The sequence below is a fragment of the Galeopterus variegatus genome, unplaced genomic scaffold (genome assembly GCF_000696425.1).
Source record: "Galeopterus variegatus unplaced genomic scaffold, G_variegatus-3.0.2 Scaffold973, whole genome shotgun sequence".
NCBI lineage: Eukaryota > Metazoa > Chordata > Mammalia > Dermoptera > Cynocephalidae > Galeopterus > Galeopterus variegatus.
In genome coordinates, this window is record NW_007727084.1 from 419299 (window position 1) to 442698 (window position 23400).

General features: G+C 49.7%; 2 protein-coding genes across 2 annotated transcripts; one reads left to right on the forward strand and one right to left on the reverse strand.

The window, feature by feature from the left end:
* The first annotated feature begins 2700 nt into the window (after positions 1 to 2700).
* Positions 2701 to 16695, forward strand: RASGRP4 (RAS guanyl releasing protein 4). The gene is made up of 15 exons (XM_008573956.1): positions 2701 to 2723; positions 4973 to 5157; positions 7345 to 7507; positions 7622 to 7775; positions 9074 to 9247; positions 10517 to 10633; positions 11440 to 11715; positions 13295 to 13375; positions 13455 to 13559; positions 13692 to 13810; positions 13937 to 14081; positions 15640 to 15676; positions 15773 to 15904; positions 16005 to 16117; positions 16572 to 16695. The coding sequence occupies exons 1-15, from the start codon at positions 2701 to 2703 to the stop codon at positions 16629 to 16631; spliced, it is 1884 nt and encodes a 627-aa protein (XP_008572178.1). The 3' UTR covers positions 16632 to 16695.
* A 1110-nt stretch (positions 16696 to 17805) lies between these two features.
* FAM98C (family with sequence similarity 98, member C) lies at positions 17806 to 22076 on the reverse strand. Its single transcript, XM_008573949.1, has 8 exons — positions 21528 to 22076; positions 21259 to 21407; positions 21039 to 21173; positions 20389 to 20594; positions 20080 to 20157; positions 19871 to 19987; positions 19349 to 19516; positions 17806 to 18197 (listed from the first exon to the last, which is right to left on the reverse strand). The coding sequence occupies exons 1-8, from the start codon at positions 21614 to 21616 to the stop codon at positions 18051 to 18053; spliced, it is 1089 nt and encodes a 362-aa protein (XP_008572171.1). The 5' UTR covers positions 21617 to 22076; the 3' UTR covers positions 17806 to 18050.
* Between the last annotated feature and the right edge of the window lie 1324 nt (positions 22077 to 23400).

Genomic DNA, 23400 nt, shown 5'->3' on the forward strand with positions numbered 1-23400 from the left:
TACATCTCCAATTGCCATTTGTCACTTCAGCTTCTAATTTTTGCCAGACCTATGGGATGACTCACTGTCATCTTAATTTGCACTTCCATGATCAGGTGCCAATAACTTCTGGCATCTTCTCAGGCACCTGTCAGAGTGTTGGGTTTCCTTGTTACCTACTCATACTCTGTCCACTTTTCTATCAGAGTTGCTGTCTTTTTTTCTTGTGATTTTCAGTTGTGCCTTTTACATTCTAGGTTTAATTTCTTGTCGATTTTAAATATTGCAAATACCTTTTCCCCTTCTGTCACCTGATATTTGTCCCATGGTGTCTTCATTAAAAGAAAATCCATGTTTGCATGTTATCAGGTGCATCATTTTTCTGCCATATTAGTTTTGTTTTATGTCTTTTTTTGGCAGCTGGCTGGTATGGGATCTGAACCCTTGACTTTGGTATTTCAAGGCTGTGCTCTAGCCAATGCCATATTAGTTTTTGTGGTTCAATTCAGAAGTCTTTTCCTTTGTGTTTATCCATGTTATTACTGTTGGTATTAACCATCTCCAGGGCCGTGGAGGCCATTTGAGTATATACAAGTGCCAGGGCCTTTTTCGACCTCCCCAGAACCTGGAGACACTCCCACACTACAAGCTCAGCTCAGCCAGGACCTGTTACATCACATCTGCAAGAGGCAGGTGCTGCTGGAGATGGGCTGAAAGACAAACAGCCCATGGAGACCAAAGGGAAGAGGGATGGAGAGAGAAGGGAAAGAGAGAAGGGAGAGAAGAGAGAGGGTCTGAAACTATGGTAGGTCATGTGATGGAAAAACTAAAGACAATGGACTCCACACTTGTCTAAATGCCCTGGTGTGGGCAGGCCTGTCAGCTCAGTTAGTTAGAGCAGCCTTATAACACGAAGGTCATAGGTCCGAATCCCCATACCAGCCAGTTGCAAAATAAGTAAGTAAATAAATGTTCTTGCATGAAAAAAAAAAAAAAAAATCCATGGTGACCTATTTTAGAAGAAAAAAAGAAAAGAAACATGAAAAATATACTTCTGAGAGAGCTGTTTAGTTGAATTCCTAACATGTTAGGTTTGGCAGAATCATACTACTATGACCCATTGATTCTACTCCTGAGCTCCTGAGTACTATCCTACAAAATTGTACAATATATGTTTACCAAAAGCCAGGTGTTCAAATATTCACAGCAGCATTATTTACAACAGCCCCAAACTGGAAACAACTCAAATGTTCATCACGGGAAAATTGATCAATAAATCATGGAATCGTCACACAATGAAAGACTGCACAGCAACAAACAAGTATAAATTATAACCAAATATAGTAACAGAAGAACTGCGAAGACATGATGGTAAATGAAAGAAGCCAGTCACAATAGATGAATCCATTCACATACTGCTCAAAACGAGACAAAACTACTCTGTTAGATGTTGGGCTAGTGATAACTTGTGGGAGACGTGTGGGGAGTGGCACAGGAGCTTAAAGAGGATGAGACTGTTCTGTGTCTTGATTTATGTGAATATCACATGGCTTTGCTCGGTTGGTGACAATTCATCAACCTAAATATTTAATGATTTGTGCTCTTTTTTGTACTCCAATTAAAAAATATGCCAAGCATGACACATTTAGGTAAAAGAAAAAAACACACATACTCAAAAGTCTGTTTCTATGATCACACACTTATGTACATAAACACACAGAAAAAAATGAGAAACCCCCCATAAATACACAGACAACAGTTTGGATGAAACCCTACCACATGTATATTGGTCACCACTGCCTAAGAGGGACAGTGGATGGGGAGGGGGCTCCAGAGTGTTAACCTCCATCTGTAATGTTTTTATAATAAGATAACAGTGGGTTGTGTGAGGATTAAACGGGTTAATTTTTTTTTTTTTTTTAAAGATGACCGGTAAGGGGATCTTAACCTTTAACTTGGTGTTGTCAGCACCACGCTCAGCCAGTGAGCGAACCGGCCATCCCTATATGGGATCCGAACCCGTGGCCTTGGTGTTATCAGCACCGCACTCTCCCGAGTGAGCCACGGGCCGGCCCCAACGGGTTAATATTTTAAAAGCCCTTAGAGCAGTGTATGGTACACAGTAGGTGTTACATAAGGGTTTGTTTCAATAAAAATAATAAAGTGAAAATATTTTCCAGCGTACAAATGATGTCATTAAAACTAAACCAGGAATAGAAGAAACATAAGAAGAAATACACAAAATATTATGACTTAGTTTCCATTCAAACCTTTGTGCATTATATACATGAATATGTCCTTATAGAAATATAGATTTTTAAGTATGTGTGTTTTTACAGAAATATTAGTCATACTTAAAAAAAAAGATAAGAAAACCCCCCCCTGCTTTTAATGAAGTATGACAGTGAAGGGTCTAGAGACAGAAAGATGGGGGAGATAGAGAGAGGGCGTGCTGGGCCCTTGGGGGTGGGGGCCAGCAGCACCGGAAACCTCAGCCTGAAGGGATCCCCGTGTGGGGGAGGGGGACCTTTGGTCTCTCCCCAGCCTCTTCCTTCCCCCTGGCCTGGGGGTGGGTGGGGAGGGGCAGTTCCTCTTTCCTTCCCAAGCACTGAGGAGGCCCCTGCTCCAAAGGGGCTGAGAAGTAGCCAGAGCATTGGAGAGGGGGGAGGAACAGAGCCACACTTGCAAGACCCGTTCTGCTCCCCCCCTGCCCCCAGGAAGATGAACAGGAAAGACAGCAAGAGGTGAGAGGACCCTCCCCAAGGAGACCAGAGTGCCCCAAGCTCCTGGGCCTCCTGTTGTGTGGGAAGACTGGGGAGGTACAAACGAGGGGGCAGCATGCCCGGCTCCTCTAAGATCAGGCACAGGAGCTGCCAGGTGAAGAGATGCTTCAGGGAGTCCAGAGCCTGCCAGAACTGGGGCTGCTTGTATATGAGGATCTGTGCCTTGTCCTCTCTCTCTGGAGTTAGAGCGCTCTGCGTCCCCTTCTCCCTACTTGCCCCCCCCCACCCTAACTCCTTCTACTGGGTGTCTCTGTCCTTCCTGGGGTCTTCTTGGTTCCCCATCACAGTCGCTGACTCCTGGACTAGAAACTCCAGGCTCCTGAAGGGCCCTGCCCCAGGAGAGGGGAGTGTGATATAGAGCAAGCTGGTTCCGCTGCCTCTTAAACCACTGCTGCCAGCTCCAGACACTACTGGGGGCTGCCAGTCCACAGGTGGGTGGGAAGCAGCCTATGGCTAGCTATGCCAGTTGGTTCTAGAGTGGGCTTCTATCTCGTGGGCAAGCTTACCCTCCTGTTCCCACAGAGTGAGTGGTGGCTGGGTCCCCAGCCTGGGTAGCTCCTCCAACCTCCCTCAGCATGACTGTGATGGGCAAAGGGATCCCCTCCCCATCATACTCAGCAGTTTAGTGGTGGAGTCCTGGCTGTCTTATTTCCTGGCTGGGACCTTAGGTAAGTCACTCAACTGCTGTTTCTTCTTCTGCCAGTAGAATAATCGTAGACCCTACCATGGAGGGGCCTGTAAGTCCTCAGTGAGACCATCTAGACCAGTGGTTCTCAAACTTGGCCATAATCAGGATCACTGAAGGGCTTGTAAAGTGCAGGTTGCTGGGCTCACCCCTAAGGTTTTTGATTCTGTAGGTCTGGGGTGGCGCTTGAGAGTTTGTATTTTTTTCAAGTTCCCTGGTGATGCTATTAGTACTGGTTGGGGACTCTGCTTTGAGGACCCCTGATCCAGACAGAGTGCTCAGCCCTCCCTCAGCCTGGTACATATTCAGCACTGAATTAATGCCTGCTGTTTTTCAACAACATTCAATACCAGTTTGTTGAGCCCTTAAAATGTGCCAGGGGACATGGCAGTGCCTTTGTTATTGGTCTCCATGTTTCTGGTTTCACCCTCATGCTGCAGGCCTACCTTCTCTGCCTGATCACTTTCTTCCTCTGCACCTCAAGTTCGACTTTCCCACCTCTGGTCACTTAACAGCCTGGGCATACTAAGTCCATTACTTAGCACCTTTGAGGAGCTAGGCATTGAATGTTTATAATAAATTCCTGGGGCAGGTCCAAGAATGACCCTCATTTTCCATATGAGGAAACTGAGGCCCAGAGAAATTAAGTGACTGACAAAGTCACATAGCTAGCAGAAATTTCTTGAACCTATTTTGTCTGACACTGGAACCTGGATTCTGCTCCCTCTCTCCTCCCACCATCCCTGTCTCTCCATTACCCTCTTTCCCCAACTGGAATAGGAGCCTCTGGGAGGCACAAGACAGATTGAGGGTTATTTTTAAACTTTCCTTGAATCCACCTTAGCCCCAGGGACCTCTGCCTAGCTCTGAAGAGCCCTGGAGAGGTCACTTCGCACTGGTATTTTCCCTCCAGTCACCAAATCTAGGGACCCAGGCTAGAGGCTAAGACTCCAGGGCTGGCTTGGGGGAGGGTTCGGTAACCTTAGTAGGGGTGAAGGTAGGGGAGAAGAGGAGAAATGGAATGCCAGGGGTCTGCCTGCTCTTATGAGGGCTGGGGGGAGGAAAGGCATGTGTTGGAGACCAAAGGGGAATTCTGAGGAGTGGGCCTGAGGGCAGAATCTTCCATGATTCCCCTTGGGGAGGTCAGGAGTGATCCTAGGGGTCTTCTCCCATGATTCCCTGGGAAGTCAGGAGTAATCCCAAGGGTCTGCCAACAGGAAATCTCTTCCATGATGTCTTGGGACCCTATAGTCAAGAGGAATTTGGGGACAATGCCAGGAGAAGGGAGTTCTTATGATTTCCAGGGGGGTCCTTACTGTCTTGGGGGTCTTCTCCCATGATTCCCTGGAGAATCTGGAATATTTCTGGTGGTTTCTCCCTTGAATTCATCGTAGGTCAGGAGTAACCCTGGGGCTTTGCCTTTAGGAAACTTCTCCCATGGCGCACTGGGCACTGGGGGTCAGAGGAATTCTGCGAGTCTCCTGAAGGAAGGAGCTCCCATGATTCCCTTGGGGGGTGCCCACAGGAAGTCCCATCAAGAATGCACTGGGAAAACAGGAGGGCGGGGCCGGCCCCGACAGGCCCGCCGCCACAAGACGTGTCCCAGCCCCCGGGAAATCAGCAAGGTCATGGCTTCCATGAATCTGGGCGTGCTGAGTGAAGGTGGCTGCAGTGAAGATGAACTACTGGAGAAATGCATCCAGTCCTTTGGTGAGTGTCCCCCTACCCGGCCAGCCTCCCCAATCCTAACAGAAGGCCAAGCACCCAGCTCTGGCTAGGCTTCAGTTTTGGGCGGTATGAAATGGGAGCAGGAGTGTGTGAAATGAGTCTCAATCACTACATTAGGATAAGAGAGACACCTGCGTTTTTCCTGAGTTGGGGAGAGGGAGGAGGTCTGATGCAATTTTGATCTTCAACAAGACTTGCCAGGCATTGTGCTGGCCCATGCACAGTACAGACAAGGAAACTGAGGCACAACGTTAGGTTACTTGCCCAAGCTCATGCAGGGTAGAACTGGTGTTTGAAACAGTCTGTCCAGGGCCGGCCCGGTGGCGCACTGCTACAGTGCGCTGCTTGGGAGCGTGGCGGCGCTCCTATGTTTGAAACAGTCTGTCCAGGGCCGGCCCGGTGGCACACTGCTACAGTGCGCTGCTTGGGAGCGTGGCGGCGCTCCCGCCGAGGGTTCGGATCCCACATACAGACCGGTTCCCGCTCACTGGCTGAGCGAGGTGTGGGAGCAACACCGAGGGTTGCGATCCCGTTGCCGGTCCGGTCCGGGCGCAACACTGAGGGTTGCGATCCGTTGCCGGACACGAAAAAAGACAAAAAGGAAAAAAAAAAAATTTTTTAACTGCTCTAATGTCCTGATACATATACTAATACTAAAATATTAAATAGTCAGTCACTTTCAAACAGCACATTTAATAAAACAGCACATTGAAGACTTTTTTGCACTGTGGATTATAATTCAAGAAAATGTTTTTCAGTGGCATGTTTTCCAGAAGGAATTTTAAACCAAGGACTTGTACATTAGAAAATCTCAAGAATACCTTGACTTGAAATTCTTTAAATGATTGGCAAACTATAGGAATCATTTGACCTGAATTTTGCTTAAAATGTTAGCTTCTATAGACAGAAAATTTTGAGAAATTTCCTTTTAAATCATTCTTGTAATTGTATTATTCTGAACTTCTATGAAAAAGAATAAAAATGTTATATGTTCAAGTCTTTTTCTTGTACGTTTGTTGTTTCTGCAAACAATATATTTTTTTACCTATTGGGATCTTGTATATGACTTTAGAATATTTTCTTCTACTGAATTTGTATGCCTTTGTTGACATTCTGCTTTTAATTTGTCATTATGGGAAGAATTACCAAATTGTTCCATGTATTTTTTTTCCCTTGCAATAACCATGGACTGAATGAAATGAAATAACCAAATATTAAGAACCGTTATGAAAAATTAAATAATGTTTGTTTAATGTTATAAATTTTAAAATATGAAATAATTTTATAAAGATTAAAATTACTAAATAATTATTTTTTACAGTTTTTAAAAAATATTTATATTATCATAAAAATGTATTACCTTGAAAAAAGAAATATTTTTCCCAAAACGACTGAGTGATTTTTGTTTTTATCCATTTGAAACTTATTACTTTTCTTTATGCACATGTTAAATATCTTTCAGAATCATGATTAATTAGTGTAGCATTTTGTTCTCACAAATATAATGTTTGTTGTCTTTTGTGATGGTCTTTTTTTCACAAGTATAATGTTTTCAGGGCTGATTCATATTGTAGCATTTTTTAGAACTTTAACTTTTTTTTTTATTGCTAAGTATATTCTATTGAATTTATATCCCACATATCATTTACTCAGTCATTAGTTGGTGGACATTAGAATTGTTTGCACTTTTTGGCTATTATGAATAATGCTGCTATGAATAATCATTTACAAGTTTTTATGGACAAATGTTTCATTTTTCTTAGATATATACCTAGAAGAAGCATCTCTGCGTCATATGGAACTCTGTGTTTAACATTTTGAATAACTGCCAAACTATCCCACCCTAACTCCTAGGACCCCCTCACCCTGTACCCCCAAAATCTTGCCCCCAAAACCCCCAGCCTAGTTCCTGAGACCAGACCCCCCATCCTACTTCCCAACAGCCCAGCTTCCAAGAGATCCCCCAATCCATCCCCCATAGATCCTCCCCAGCCTGTGTTAAGAGACCCCCAGTCCTACTCCACAGACCCCCCCAACCTGGTGTCTCTCCAAACCCTCACCTTCTAGAGACCCCCTGCACACATTTAGAGACCACAGCTCAGCACCTAGAGATTCCTCAGCCCAAGAGACACCTTGTAGACACCTTCCCAACCCCCACCCCAAACCCAGCCTCATTCCACCATCTCCAAACCATTCTCAGGTACTGGCTGACCCAACACCCAGAGGCGGTGCACCAGGAGCCCCAGCTAGAAGAAGTTATAGGTCGTTTCTGGGCCACCGTGGCCCAGGAGGGCAGCTCGGCCCAGAGGAGCCTGGGAGACTCCTCCAACCTGTGAGTCAGCCCCATGCCCCTTTCTCTGCCCCACCCTCATTCTGCCATCTCCCTCCACACCCCCAAACCCTCAACTCTGAGCCACTCCAATACTCTGCCCCTCTTGGCCTCCAGCCTAAGCCCTGGTGGCCCTGGACCCCCGCCCCCCATGAGCAGTCCAGGCCTGAGCAAAAAGCGCAAAGTGTCTTTGCTTTTCGACCACCTGGAGACTGGAGAGCTGGCTCAGCACCTCACTTATCTGGAGTTCCGGTCCTTCCAGGCTATTACGGTGAGGACCCTGAGCAAGGGAGAGACTGGTGTGGGATGGGGCCTGACTGGGGCCAGGTAGGACTGAGAGGATCCCTGCATGGGCAACCAGCAGGGATCTCAAACTCTTAAATTTGGATCTAGGAAAATGAGTTGAGCTGGCTGAGCACAGAGCCCCTGGATTCAAATTCCATCAGCCCCTTCTGACCTGTATAACTTTGAACTAGTTTCTCCACCTCTCTGGGACTCATTTGTAAAACGGAGGTCATAATACTTTATTGCATGAGTGAGGGAATTAAATTAATATGTCCATTTAAAAATGCTTATTGCAATGCTTGGCACATAGTAAGTGCTCAAAATATTTTATCAGTTATTCATTTATTCACCAAGCATTTAAATTTACTGTACTTCAATTTCCTCATCTGTAAAAAGAGGATATTAACAGTTCCTGCCTCATAGAAACAGTGCACGGTCCACAGTACATGCTGTCTTGTTGAACCACTTGAACTTGCCATATTTTATCTACCCAAATGTCAATTCCATGTGCATCAACATACCTATGTTAGCTATTGCCATCTTGACACCGTCAAGGGAAGGTGGGGATCTGGTTCCTTAATGTGAAAATTTCCTTGTGTGTGTGTGTGTGTGTATATAACACAATATATAAAACACAATACATACACAAATACATATGGTGCAGTGGATGTGGGTATGGAATGTAGACTCTTTGAGCAGAATAAGCAGAAGTTGGTTTTAAGTCATCGTCCCCATCCTACCCTTTGCTGACTGTCTATCAGTCAGGTATACAGTTAAGAGCATATATATTAGGTTCCCACCCTGCCTCATGCCTTTGTTAGCCTGGGCAAATTACTTATCCTCTGTGCCTCAATTGCTTCATCTCTAAAATGGGCATAATATTCCCCATCCTTCCCTTTGCTGACTGTCTATCAGTCAGGTATACAGTTAAGAGCATATATATTAGGTTCCCACCCTGCCTCATGCCTTTGTGAGCCTGGGCAAATTACTTATCCTCTGTGCCTCAATTGCTTCATCTCTAAAATGGGCATAATAATAGTACTCACCTCACAGAGTTATGAGGATTAAATTAGTTAATACGATAAAGTGCTCTGAATAGTGCCTGGCTTTATTTAAACATTTCTCAGATGGGAAAGGACCATGGGCCACTTGGGGGGAGACGGATGACAAAGTTTATTCAGGCTAGACCAAGCTGGGACAGCAGAAATCGGACTCCTAGGGGGATGGTGTGTGAGGGGTAGGGCCTGAGACCCACGCCCACCCTGACGCCCACCTCGCCCCCAGCCCCAGGATCTGCGGGACTACGTTTTGCAGGGCTCTGTGCGGGGCTGCCCGGCCCTGGAGGGTTCCGTAGGTCTCAGCAACAGCGTGTCCCGCTGGGTGCAGGTGATGGTGCTGAGCCGTCCTGGGCCCGCACAGCGTGCGCAGGTGCTGGAGAAGTTTATTCACGTGGCACAGGTGAGGCCCGCCCCGCCGTTCCGCTAGCTTCCCGGGTACTCGCCCGCGAGGCTGTGAGCGCCACCAAGCGCAGGCACCCGACCCTCGAGTTCCAGTTCCGCCAAAACTCCCAGTCCCTTGGCCCCAGCAGGCCATCTCGGGGTGGCGTGGAGCATCCCTGGCCCCGCTCCCAAGGCCTCAGTCCGGGAGTTCTAACCCAGGACCATGACGGTACTTCTTCCTTGGCCATATCACCACGTCAGACCCGCCTTGGCCCCACCCCTTGGCCCTAGACGTGGCACTTGACAAGTCCCTCCTGGCCCCGTCTCCCAAGCCCTATTCCCGAATTTTCTATTATCCCCAGGGCAAAGCGTTCCTTCCAGGCCCCCACCTTTGCGTCATCCTCCACCGAGGCTCCAATGCCCAGTCCCTAAGCCCCAGCGGTCCCTTCGGGACAATGACTGCATCTCTCCCCTTCACATCCGTTCTCTCCCTGGCCTCGCCCCATGTATTACGCCCCTGTAGCCCCCCTTCCCTTCCGGATACCTTCCCTCTCTTCTGGAGAAAAGGGAAGTCCTGTGACCCCTACCGCGGCCACACCCCTTTGCCTGTTTCCACGCAGACCACGCCCTTCCTCTGGCGTCTTCCATCGCTTTGCTTCTTCCTGTAGAGCCCCTTAGGCCTGCGGGTTCTAGCGTCTGCTTGGGGTCTCTTTGGTGTAAATGTCTTCCACTACTCACTGGCCTTATTCTCTCTCCACAGCGACCTAAACGCCCCTCAAACTTGGAAAAAGGGAGGGTGAGGGAATTCCCTCTGATGTCCGGTGGACACTTTCATATCACTCTGGTCCCATCCCCTCTGCCTGGTTCCCAACTCCTGCCCAGAGCCCACGCCTGCATGTCTCCCTTCACCTGACTCTCAGAGCAGTCTGACCTCCAATGTCAGACCCCCTGACATCTGTCTGAATCCCCCCACACCTGTCTGACACATACGTGTCTATTCTCCATTCTTGCCTGCCTCCCCACACTTTTCTAGCCTTCCATCCGTCTATCACCTGCCTGACCGCCCCTTAGATAACTGACACCTCTGTGATGCTTACTTACCTGCTTGTGTGCTTGTGATTCACTCCTGCCTGACACACCCACCTTTTCTCACCTGTCTGATGCCAGTACTGGTCCACACCCACACATGCCTGAGACTCCAACTCAGCTGAGATGCTCTCATCTGAGCTTCCAACTGACCTGGCCTCCTATGACACCTACCATCTCTGTGCATCACCTTCCTTCCTAGAGGCTCCACCAACTGCAGAATTTCAATACGCTGATGGCAGTCACAGGGGGCCTGTGTCATAGTGCCATCTCCAGACTCAAGGACTCCCACACCCACCTGAGCCCTGACAGCACGAAGGTGAACCCCCACTACACTCCCCAAAGTCCAAGTGGTCAGCTCTCCAAACCCCCACACTTAATTCCTCAACAATCCCTGCCCAGGGGCCCTGGAACCACCAGAGGACCTTGCTCCTCTAAATGCCACAGACCTGCAGGCTCTGTCTGCATTCTTCCTCCCTTGTCGTCATCCATCCACCCACAGTGCTGACCCCTCTCTACTCTCAGTGTGTCTGGTCCTGAGCTGGGCTGTGAGGGAGACAGATGAGAGAGATGCTAGCAGAGAACTTGCAGTCCAGGTGGGGAGCTAAGTCACACACCCTTGGGCCACCCAAGGGAGGAACATGGGTTGGGGATGTCCTGGGAAGTGTTTGGGAAGCATGAGTCATTCATGAGGCTGGTGTGTGGCTGAGGTCAGGAAGTGGCAGGAAATTAGGCTGGAGACACCCAGGGGAAGATCCTGTTGAGCCTTGTGAGCTGGGCTAAGGTGTTTGGGCTTTATCCAGAGGGCAATGAGGAGCTAGGGAAGGTTTGGGAGTGATGACAGCACTCATAATCAGATTCGGGTTTTTGAGAAGTCACTCTAGCCTGGGAAATGGGGGCCAGTTGGGCCTCTCTGAGATAGGGACCCAAGAGGAAGAGCAGTTTGGAGGAGATGCTGAGGCCAAGGTTGGATAGGAGGTGCCTAGGAGGTGTCCAAAATGCCAGTAGGCCCCTGGGGGTCTAGAGCCCACACAGGAGGCTGCTAGGATACTTTTCTCCAGGGAGCTCAGGTACTGAATTACCCTTGCAATAACATGCCCCTCATAACATACTCCTCCCGCACAGGCCCTGCTAGAGCTGAATGAGCTCCTGGCCTCCCACAACAACTATGCTCGCTACCGCCGCACCTGGGCTGGCTGCATGGGCTTCCGGCTGCCTGTACTAGGTGTGCATCTCAAGGACTTGGTGTCCCTGCATGAGGCACAGCCTGATAGGTTGCCTGACGGCCGCCTGCACCTACCCAAACTGAACAGCCTCTACCTGCGGCTGCAGGAGCTGGCAGCCCTCCAAGGGCAGCATCCACCCTGCAGTGCCAATGAAGACCTGCTGCATCTGCTCACGGTGAGCTGCCCTGCCCCGGCCAGGCTGAGCTCCCAGAGGCTGAGACCCAGGGTATTGGGAACTATGGTCCTAGGTGGGTGAGGGTCTGCAGGACTAGGATAGAATAGTACTGGAATGCACAGGCACTGAGCTGGAACTTCTAGGTTTTTTCCTAGCTGTGTGATCTTGGGCAAGTCACTTAATGCCTCAGCCTCAGTTTTCTTATCTTCAAAATGGAAATAATAGTAGAACCCACTGCAAAGGGTGGTTGAGAAGAATCAAACAATAACAGAATTCATATAAAGTACTTAAAACAGTATCTGGAACACAGTGAGCTCTATATAAGTGGTGCATTTTCTCCCCTGATTCCCCCAGCAACTCAAGTATCCACTGATCTGAGCTCTGGGGTTGCTTTGGGCATTCACATTGCTGAACTCCAAGGTTCTGAGCTTCTCATGCCAATAGTCCAAAATTCCATGCTTGGACATATCCAGGAATCTAAGCAAAAAACTAATAACAGTTATAGACACTGTGTTAAACACTCCACAAATCATTTCATTCCACCTCACAATCCTACAATGTGGGAACTCTCACTGTGCCCATTCTATGGACTGGGAAACTGAGGCCCAGAGAGGTGAGGTGTGCCCACTGTCCTATAGGAATAAAACCAGGATTTGAATTCGGGCAGGCCAGCTTCAGAGCCCATATATTAACGTATGTTAATAACTACACTGTGTCCTAAGATTTTGAGTATGGGATTCCAGCTATGCTTTACTGGAAGATTTTTAAATTGGGAGAGTCTGGGATTCCAATGGCCATGTAGTTTTGACTTTCAGACCCTGAGACAGGACCAGCTAGCTACATAACTGGCAGGGCCCAGTAAAAAAATGAAAATGTGGGACTCCTTGTTCAAAATTATTAAGAATTTCAAGATGGTGACAGCGGCGCATTAAACAAAGCAGGGGCCCTTCTAAACAAAGGTTCTGCAACTGCCTGGGTCACTGGCCTGTGGAGCCAGCCCTGCCCTAAGATGGGTGTCTAAGGCCCTATGCTGTGCTAACTCTAAAATGTTTATTAAGTACCTGCTGTGAGTCAGGCACTATTTCAGGCACTGCGGACACAGCAGTGAGCAAGTCAGAAAAAAAAATTGCTTTTTGGGGGGCTGACATTCTAAGGGGGAAACAGCCAATAAAACAAGTACCATCACTTTTGGGGGGGTGTGGGGAGGTGGCTGGCCAGTATAGGGATCAAACCCTGGACCTTGGTATTATCAGCACCACGCTCTAAACAACTGAGCTAACCAGCCAGCCCCAAGTATCATCACTTTTAGATGATAAGTGCTATAGAGAAAAATAAGGCAGAAAAGGGCATGTAAAGAGACGGGGTGTTGCAGTCTTAAATAGGGAAATCAAAAAAGGCCTCAGTGAGAAAATGGGCAGTGTAGAATGTGAATGGGGTCTTGGTGGGAAGAAATTAAGAGTCCCCAGAGAAGAGGAGCTTTGGGAAAAGGATGGAGAGTGAGGGTGCAGGCAAGTTCAGAGGCTGTAGGTAGGAGGAGGGACACAAGGAGGAGTCTGTAATGCCCATGCCCATCCCCCAGCTTTCTCTGGACCTCTTCTACACAGAGGACGAGATCTATGAGCTTTCTTACGCCCGGGAACCCCGCTGTCCCAAGAGTCTGGTGAGACCTGACCCCTGACTTCTGACCCCCCGCCCAAGCCTATGCACTGACTAACTGTGCTCCTCTGCCCCCATTCCAGCCACCCTCCCCCTTCAAAGTGCCTCTGGTAGTAGAGTGGGCCCCTGGTGTGACGCCCAAGCCAGACAGGGTCACCCTGGGTCGGCATGTGGAGCAGCTGGTGGAGGTAAGGAAGGGACTGCGGCCTGGCTGTTGGGACATTTATATAGGCCTGAAGCTAGGGGAGGGGAATCTAACACTATGGGGCTCATAACTTGATGACTTGGCCTTATTCTGCCCTTCCCATGCTCCTTTGAAGTCTGTGTTCAAGAATTATGACCCTGAAGGCCAAGGAACCATTTCTCAGGAAGACTTTGAACGACTTTCAAACAACTTCCCCTTCGCCTGCTATGGACTCCACCCACCCCCCCGCCAGGGGTAAGTGGCCCCGACTCCTGGGTACCCCAAAGACTATTTGGGGATTATTTAATACCAGGGTTACCAGGACTCCTGGATCTGAAGGAGGTAGTGTCAGTCATGCTGAAGCTTGGTCTCTGCCCCCAGGAGCGGGTCCTTCAGCAGGGAGGAGCTGACGGGGTACCTGCTCCGGGCCAGCGCCATCTGCTCCAAACTGGGCCTGGCCTTCCTGCACACCTTCCATGAGGTCACCTTCCGCAAGCCCACCTTCTGTGACAGCTGCAGCGGCTTCGTGAGCACTCTGCCCTGTTATCACCCCTAGGGCCCATTTCCCCAGAGTGCCCCAACTCCTAGCAGCCAGGGCTCAGAAAGCCAGCCCTGCCCCAGAGTGCTGACAGTCCCTAAACCCCAGATAATCCCCAAATTCCAGAAAATCCTCCAGCCTCAAGTAATCCCCACATTCCATATAAACCCTAAACACTGGATATCCCCTACATCCTGCATAATCTCAAAATTCTAGATAATGCCAAAATTCCAGATAATCCCCAAATCCCAGATAATTTCCACCCTGGACAATTGCCAAACCATGGAAAATATCTAAAACCATAATCTCCAAAACTCTGGATAATCTACAGACTTGGGGAGATTATGTCCAAACAGAATTGATCCCCAAACCTCTAGATTCCAGATCACTAAAACCCTGAATAATTTCCAAATTCAAGATATCCTCAAACTCTGGATAATGGACAAATCTCTCAATCTCCAAATCAAGACTAATTCACGGGGCCGGCCTGTGGCTCACTCGGGAGAGTGCGGTGCTGATAACACCAAGGCCATGGGTTTGGATCCCATATAGGGATGGCCGGTTTGCTCACTGGGTGAGCGTGGTGCTGACAACACCAATATTTTTTAAAAGATGACCGGTAAGGGGATCTTAACCCTTGACTTGGTGTTGTCAGCACCACGCTCTCCCAAGTGAGCTAACCAGCCATCCCTATATAGGGATGGCTGGTTAGCTCACTTGGGAGAGCGTGGTGCTGACAACACCAAGTCAAGGGTTAAGATCCCCTTACCGGTCATCTTTAAAAAAAAAAAAGACTAATTCACAAACCCTGGATTACTTCCCAAATTCACTTATTCATTCACTAAATATTTACTGAGTGCCTCCACTGTGCCATAGTTCTAGGCCCTGTGGGGGATACAGCAAGAACACAACAGACACAATCCCTCCCTAACCATAGAATTTACATTTTAATTTTCTAAACCTTTAGTTTTTTGTTCAGTTTTTTTGACAGCTGGCCAGTACAGGGATCGAACCCTGGACCGTGGTGTTATCAGCCCCACACTCTAACCAACTGAACTAACTGACCAGCCCTTAGAATGTACATTTTATTTATTTACTTATTTATTTTTTAAAAGATGACCGGTAAGGGGATCTTAACCCTTGACTTGGTGTTGTCAGCACCACGCTCTCCCAAGTGAACCGGTAAGGGGATCTTAACCCTTGACTTGGTGTTGTCAGCACCACGCTCTCCCAAGTGAGCTAACCAGCCATCCCTATATAGGGATCCGAACCCGTGGCCTTAGTGTTATCAGCACCGCACTCTCCCAAGTGAGCCACAGGCCAGCCCTTAAGAATTTACATTTTATTAACTCCAAATTTTACCTAATCGTAAAATCCTATATGATTCCCCAAACTTGAGATAATCACCACATTCCTTTAATTCCATTTTAGCCTCCAAGCCTTGAAAATTTTCCACATTCCCCACCCATCCACACTCCCCCACCACCTGCCCTCACGATCAATCCACAGCCTGCCCTCCCCTAGCCAACTCTGCTTTCTCTTCCAGCTCTGGGGTGTCACCAAACAAGGCTACCGCTGTCGGGGTGAGTGGGCATCAGTAAGTGGTAGGGCCTACACGCTGGAGGAATGGGGGGGTATGAATTGAGCCTCTGCTCACTAACCACTGACGTTTTCCCCAGACTGTGGGCTGTGCTGCCACAAACACTGCAGAGACCAAGTGAAGGTGGAGTGTAAGAGGCCAGGGACCAAGGGCGATGCAGGCCCCCCAGGAGCCCCTATCCCACCCCCACCAGTTCCCCATGCCAGCAGTGGTAAGACCCAGAGTGCAGCAGTCCTAGAAGGGGCCTAGTGGATGGGGATTAATTCCAAAGTCATGAAACCCTTCGCATCATACCCATATCCCTTCCACAGACTCCGAGGAAAATCTCTCCTACACACTATCCCTGGAATCTGAAACTGGGTGCCACCTCCGCCATGCTTGGACCCAGACGGAGTCCCCACACCCTTCCTGGGAACCAGAGATGGTGAGGAGGAATTATTCTCTACCCCCAATTGGACATAGGGGAGACAGGCCATTTGCCTTGGAAAACCAGACAGACTTGAGGAAGCACAGAAAAGTAAAAATATGCAAAAGTCCTCAATTGCTTAGGTGAGAGGGTACTGATACTGGTTAATTTTTAATGTTGGCAAAAAAATAGAAGTTTCAGTATGTTGGGAGGAAAGAAAGGAGAAACCATTAGTAGAACAGAAAAAGGATTCAGGGAGAAAAGAAACCAAGAAGATGACAAGAATAAGGCCGAATACATCAGGAGCTACAATAAGTGTCAGTGGAGTAAATTCCACTATTCAAAGGCAAAGACTCAGGTTGGGCTTAAAAGAAAAATTCATTCACCCACTTAACCACAGTCTGGGTGAGGCAGTGCTCCTGGAAGTGAAACCCTATGCTCCCTGCATCACCCAACATCTTCCTCCTTTCAGGTTCTCTGCCCAGAGATGATGGCCCCACCATCCACCCTGTCCTCCAAGCTGAATTCCTAGACATCGTTTGGTCTCTCTCCCTCACTCCCTTCTCCCTTACCCTGAGAGAAAGTTATTTTCTTCTTTTGCATCACAGTGGCTATTAACCATATTTCCTTTTCCTGTATTTGTGCAGCTCCATGTTGGATACATTTAGACTTAGGCATCATCTCACCAACCCCCTAAATCTTCATTTCACAGATAATGAGAATGAGGCTCAATGAGGTTAAGCTGCTGGCCCAAGGTGGCAGAGCTCCCAAGGGCTGAAGGCAGGACTCAAACCCAGTTCTTCTGAGTCTCTAAAACTGAAGCTCCTTACCAATATGCTGCACTGACAGCCTGAATGGGTCAGGAGGGGAGGAGGAGAGAGTGGGTAGAGTTCCAAACTCTGGAGTTCCAGAGACAGGAGAGAAAGCTGGGAAGGGAGTGGAACAGGAAGCCCATGAACACCTGAGTCAGGTCACATCCCTCCTCTGCTCAGAGCCTTCCCACAGCTCCTTTCACTCAGAGTGAAAGCCAGAGTCCTCACTGTGGCCCACCAAACCCCACACAGTCTGCACCCATCACCTCTCTGACCTCACCTCCCACCCCTTGCCCCCTCGCTCATCCTGTTTCAGTTACATTGGCCTCGATGTTCCCTGAACATACCAAAAATATTCCTACCTCAAGGCTTTTGCAGTGGCTGTTCCTTCTATCCAGAGCATTCTTCCCCAGAGGCCTACATGCCCCCGACCATGGGACTTCGATCAAGTGACACCTTCTCAGTGAGGCCTCCCCTAATCATATTCAAAGACACTATCCCCCCGACAATTCAATCCTGCCTTCCTGCTTTATTTTTCTCCATAGAACTTTCCCCATGTGACAAACTATACATTTTACCTATTTATCTCGTTTAGTATCTGCCATTCCTCACCATAAATGTCACCTCCAGGAAAGCAGGGATTTTTATCTGTCTTTCACTGCTGTGTCCCCAGTGCCTAGAACAGGGCTGGCACATGATGGGCACCTGATAAATCTTTGTCCAGTGCCTGACTATATCCCTCCCCATGACCATAGAAGATGTGTTGCTGAAGAGCAAAGGATTCTGTGGGTCAGAGCAGCAGGGGCCTGTTCAGATCCAGGGAGCAGACATCCCTTATCCCTCCACAAACCGAAGCACCCCTGACCTGGCCCTCACAGAGATAGGTCCTACAGCTGCTATAAATTAAATTTATTTTCCTCTCTGTACCAGCCAGCCACCAATAAATAAATAAATTTATTTTCCAGAGAACATGGTTCTTGGTGTTGAGTGGTGAATGGGGGTAGGACATTTGGGGCCTCAGAAACAGGGGATGGGGGGGCTTATGTGCCAGGTGCCAAAGGAAACCCTCAACCTGACTCACCAAAGATTACCAATGGCATCAGCATCTCATAAAGAACCCCCTGACCACCAGTCCACCTTTACTTCTTCTTCTTCTTCTTGTGGCCCCAGCACTGGCGGCCTGCTTTCCGCCCACCTCCATCTTCTCTTCGGCTCCGCCAGCTGGGCATGGGAGCCTCCAGCTCATTTGGGCGCCCCCCCCGGTCTGGCACATTGCCCATAAGCACCTGAGAGTTGATTAGATTTGAGATTCTGAGAAAAAAAATATCTTGGACAAGGGGGCCAGAGAGCAAAGACCAGGAGGCTGAAAAAGGAAGGGCAGATGCTGACTATTTGGGTACAGTGGCTGGAGGAGGGGGGACTGGATTGGTAGAAGATACAAGCATGGAGCATTCAAACTGGGTTCCAAGGGGCTCAGCAAGAGGGAAACAAAGGGGAAGATGAAGGCAGAGGCCCAAGTCCCCACCTAGTATTAATGAGAGCACCTCAACTTTGTCTATTTCATATATGGGGCTTTATATAACATTTCCTGTTTTCTTCTAGATATCCAGCATTTGGGCATCACCTGTGATATTTCTGTATTTCCTTAAAGCAAATCACTTTTTTTCTTAACTTAAATTTGCCTTACTCTTTGTTGTGCTAGACTTTATTCTCTAATATTCATTCACCTAAGTATAAGACTACTTACAGAGGAATGAGGCCAGATAATCGTTTAAACAGAAGGTATTTCTGTTTTAAAAAGCTGTTAAAATTCAATACAATAGATAGGGTGAAGTGGTGAGCAAGGGTTTTAAGCCCAATCTGGTAAGGTGGGGGCAGGTGCTCAAGTAAATAGTTGAACTTTGTTTTCAAAACACTGGAGAGCCATGGAAGGATTCTGAGCTAGCCAAGTACATGATAAGATTTTTGTGTGGCAGTGCGCCACTTGGGAGTGTGGCGGCGCTCCCGCCGAGGGGTCAGATCCCACATACAGACCGGTTCCCGCTCACTGGCTGAGCGAGGGGCGGGCGCAGCACCGAGGGTTGCGATCCCGTTGCCGGTCTCGGTCCGGTACGGGCGCGACACTGAGGGTTGCGGTCCGTTGCCGGACACGAAAAAAGACAAAAAGGAAAAAAAAAAAAAGATTTTTGTGTGAGAATAACACCAAGGTCAAGGGTTTGGATTCCCATACTGGCCAGCTGCCAAAAAAATAAAAGATTTTTGTGTTAAAAACATTCTAGCTGCTATGTGAAGAGAGTAGATTAGAGGTGGTGAGCCCAGAGGCCAGAAGCCCAGAGAGAACACTGGAGGGAAAGGACAAGCTTGGACCAAGGCAAAGACTGAAAGGCCAATTTGAAGGCCAAGGGTGCCAGGGCCCTTCCCTACCCCAAGTGCCCACCTTGTTGATAGCACAATGGGTCCCTCGGCGGGCAGCCTTGCTGGTAGCTGGGATCAGACAAGACAGGTCAGCTCGGGCAGCCAGGACATGTGCAATGGAGACGTCTGATTCTGGGGTCAGAACCTCTCGGACTGGGATCAGCACTGCCTTCATGGCCTCTCCTTGGGCCTGGGGTGGGGCGGGGGAGGGAAAGCATGGAGAAAGTACCCAAGAACCCTCCCCAGGTGGGGATCTGTGATCTTGGAAACACCTCTTCCTCACTCAGGGCCCCACTGCCTACATCTTTAAATAAGGGTTTAGCTCTGAAGACACTCCCACCTCAGAGCTTGGAATTCTAGAATGCCCTGGGGCCCTGAGATTCTAGAAGCTCCAAACCTCACACGAGATTCCAAAATGGCCTGGGTCTCAGAACTTCCAAGAGGATAATATTTCCGATCCTCATTATTCTGCCTTGCAGCTGTAGCCCTCACAACTGGGCCTCCCTGCTCCCACCAAGGTCCTTTGCCCACACTCTACCCACACCTCTGCCCGATCACTCCAGTGGAAAGCAGATGTTGTGAGGTCGAGGCGCTTGAGAAGGAGGCAGCGGCGGCAGCAGTACTGATCTCTCAGGCTTTGGGACAAAGACTCCAACGCTTCCTGGGAGAAAAGGTCTCAGTGACACCAGGGGTCCTTCTCACTCCCACCTCTGGATGAGAACACTGTTCACATACAGCTACACACATCCTTACCCATCTAGGTGCATCCAGCGGGTAGGTGAGGAGGGGCTGCATGAACCCTGGGGGCAGGGAAGGCAGCAGCTCTGAGATCTGATGGGAGAAGAAGTAAGAGGCCAACCGGGGCAGAAACAGGATGGACCCCTCTGTGGACCCCAGTTTCCCACGGCCCTGGAGACCCAGGTCAAAGAAAAATAAAATCATAGTTCTAGAAAAACATCCCTGTGGTTGGGGTACTTCTGCCAGAGCTGTTTTTGGATAGGGGACCCTCCCCCCAATGAAGGTGGGCTGGCCCCGGTGGGGAGTAACCCCTCTGCTCCATACCTTGGTATGCAACTCCCACAGTAGACGGCTGGCGGGGATCCCCCGCGTGGGGCTGGGCAGCCCCACGGCTTGGAGGGTAAGGACTAGTTCCTGGACCATGCCGGCTTCCTGCTCTGCCCCCTCCCTAAAGGGTAGCACAGGGCTGGGATCCAGCGAGGGGTGCAGATGCAGGAGGCGAGCAGCCTGGAGCTCCGAGCAGAGAAAGCCTAGAAGTAGGAAAGCGAGTGGTGCAACCGAAGAGGTCTGCTCTCCCATCCATAGGAGTCAAAAAGCTCCAGAGACTTAAAAACTTCCCACTGTCTAGTCCCGTCCACCTAGAACTCTGGCTCCGCCTCTAGAATAAGTTCCACCCACATCAAGACCCTGTCCCTTACTCCAAAATTCGACTCCCTCCCACTTCAGAACCACTTGCGCGGTGGCATCTAACCCAATGAACTTTCAATCCGTCCTGTCAAAGTTCTAACCACGCCCACTTTAGAGCCCTACGCCCGCCTCAATTCTGACTCCACCCACCTTGGACCCTCTGGCCCGCCTCAAGAGTCTGACCACGCCCCCTGGGGACCCTTGCTGTCCTTCAATATTCCGAGCGCGCCGACTCTAAAGGCAGTGGCCTCGCCCACTTCCGCATCCCGGGCCCTCCCCCGGCTCACGCAGCAGGCGCAAGCCCGTGCCAGGCTTCCGCAGCGCGGTCACGCAGTCTCCGCCGCAGAGCGCACGATCCGGGCAGTGCCACTCCCGCAGCAGGTTGGCCACTTGTCGCAGGAATTCCTCCTCCGCACTGGGGCCTGCAGGAAACGGGAGATGTCAGGACGCGGCGCCGGCGGCGGAACCCGCGGCTCCACCCCTCCGACCCTCCAGTTCCAGACGTACCGTCGCCGGCGCTCAGCACCTCGGCGCCCTCCTCTCGCTGCTGCTCCAGGTCTCCCAGAGTCGCCAGCTCTGCCGCCAGCCGCGCGCACAGCGCCCTGAAGTCTGGGCACGAGGTGCTCCGCGACGCCGCCCCCGGGAAACCCCCATACCTGCGGCGGGACCGAGGCAGCGCCAGGGGGTGGGAAGGCCAGTGAGAATCCCTCACCGTCTGCGTCCTGAGAGCAAACCCTCCCTTCTTGCACTCCCAGTCACACCGCACACCCCCTTACCCCAGAGCCAGCAGGTCCCGGGCCACATCGTCCCACTCTCGCGCTTCCGCCTCAGCCCCCTCCATGAGCGCGTCGCCTCTGCTGCGCATGCTCCGCCCCAGGAGCGCCGTGCGCACTCGCGTGTGGCGGCGCTGACCAATCAGCCTCGTCTCCCAGAGGGGTTTCGGCGTTCCAATTGGTGTAGGAGAAGGCAGAGCCCGCCCACAGGTCCGCCACCACCACCTTAGCGTAAACCGTCCGAGTTCTGGAAACGCTCCGTGGCTCTGTAAATTTCAGAGTGCGTTCAGGACCCCAGCTGTCGTGAGTGGCTACCAAGTGTCTCTACTGTGGCAACATAAAAGCAACTTCGGTTTCCTTTTCCACAGCCTCCCTCAGTTGCCTTCTGCTCGTAAAGCACCCCAAACCAAGCGTTCACCCAACTCCGCCCCAAGTCCAGGAACTTGCTTCCCCCTTTCCGCCGTAACGTTGGAATTATGTCAGGGACTCAGGAATCCCGGCTCACCCCTCACACCCACCCCTCTTTCTCATCGATCACAATGTGCCCCTTAGGCCTTCACCCCTCTTCCTCTCTAGGCCTTGGAGGAAAGGAGCGGGTGCAATAAACCATCGTGATTAGGAGACTACACCCCAGCAGTGTTAGGCAGATGAGGGTCAGGATTTGATTCCACCACTCACCAGCTTTATGTTCCTGCCAAGTTGCTTCCCATCTGTATAAAACTGGGGTAATAGTACCTACGTCCTACAGTTGTTTGTGAGGATTAGAGTTTTGAATGTAAAAAGTGCTTAACAGACATATTGGGGTACTCGGTTATGAATAAAAACTAACATGTATTGAGTATTTAGTGTGTGCTACTAGGCTAAGTATCTTATCCCCATTTTACAGAGGAGAAAACAAGCTCAGAGAGGATAAGTCAGTGATTTCATGGTGGTGTCAGGACTCAAAAGATCTAATTCCAAATTTCGTGCTTTTTAACCACTGAACCTATTTCTATTGTTATTACTGCTGTTTTTGTTGCTGTTAAGAATCACCGTTCCAGGGCCGGCCCGTGGCTCACTCGGTAGAGTGCGGTGCTGATAACACCAAGGCCGCGGGTTCGGATCCCATATAGGGATGGCCGGTTTGCTCACTGGCTGAGCGTGGTGCTGACAACACCAAGTCAAGGGTTAAGATCCCCTTACCGGGGCTTCTTTAAAAAAAAAAAAAAGAATCACCGTTCCAGGGCCGGCCCGTGGCTCACTCGGTAGAGTGCGGTGCTGATAACACCAAGGCCGCGGGTTCGGATCCCATATAGGGATGGCCGGTTTGCTCACTGGCTGAGCGTGGTGCTGACAACACCAAGTCAAGGGTTAAGATCCCCTTACCGGGGCTTCTTTAAAAAAAAAAAAAAGAATCACCGTTCCAGGGCCGGCCCGTGGCTCACTCGGTAGAGTGCGGTGCTGATAACACCAAGGCCGCGGGTTCGGATCCCATATAGGGATGGCCGGTTTGCTCACTGGCTGAGCGTGGTGCTGACAACACCAAGTCAAGGGTTAAGATCCCCTTACCGGTCATCTTTTAAAAAAAAAAAAAAGAATCAACCGTTCCAGATTTAATCTCTTTCTGACTCTATCCTGGTCTCCAGTAGTTCCTAGGTAATTCCACTGGGAGTGGAGGTGAGCTGAGAGGCTCAGGGAAAAACAAGGGCCAGAACTTGTTCCTTAGGGGCAGAGTCTGCCCTTCATCTGATCCCCCACAGCCCTGCCTATCCCAAGGCAGGGCACTCAAGGGACCATTTCTTGACCTAAACAAAATATTAACAATTGCTCAGGCCAAAAACCTGGACTTAGAACCTTGGCTCCTTTCTTTATATGGAACCTCATATATAAATCTGTG

Coding starts and splice junctions, on each gene's coding strand:
- RASGRP4 (XM_008573956.1), top strand. CDS start 2,701: ATGAACAGGAAAGACAGCAAGAG. Junction 2,724..4,972: donor AACAGGAAAGACAGCAAGAG/GTGAGAGGACCC, acceptor GGGTGCCCACAG/GAAGTCCCATCAAGAATGCA. Junction 15,905..16,004: donor AGTTCCCCATGCCAGCAGTG/GTAAGACCCAGA, acceptor TCCCTTCCACAG/ACTCCGAGGAAAATCTCTCC.
- FAM98C (XM_008573949.1), bottom strand. CDS start 21,616: ATGCGCAGCAGAGGCGACGCGCTCATGGAGGGGGCTGAGGCGGAAGCG. Junction 19,988..20,079: donor CGCTGGATGCACCTAGATGG/GTAAGGATGTGT, acceptor CTTTTCTCCCAG/GAAGCGTTGGAGTCTTTGTC. Junction 18,198..19,348: donor CCCATTGTGCTATCAACAAG/GTGGGCACTTGG, acceptor ATCAACTCTCAG/GTGCTTATGGGCAATGTGCC.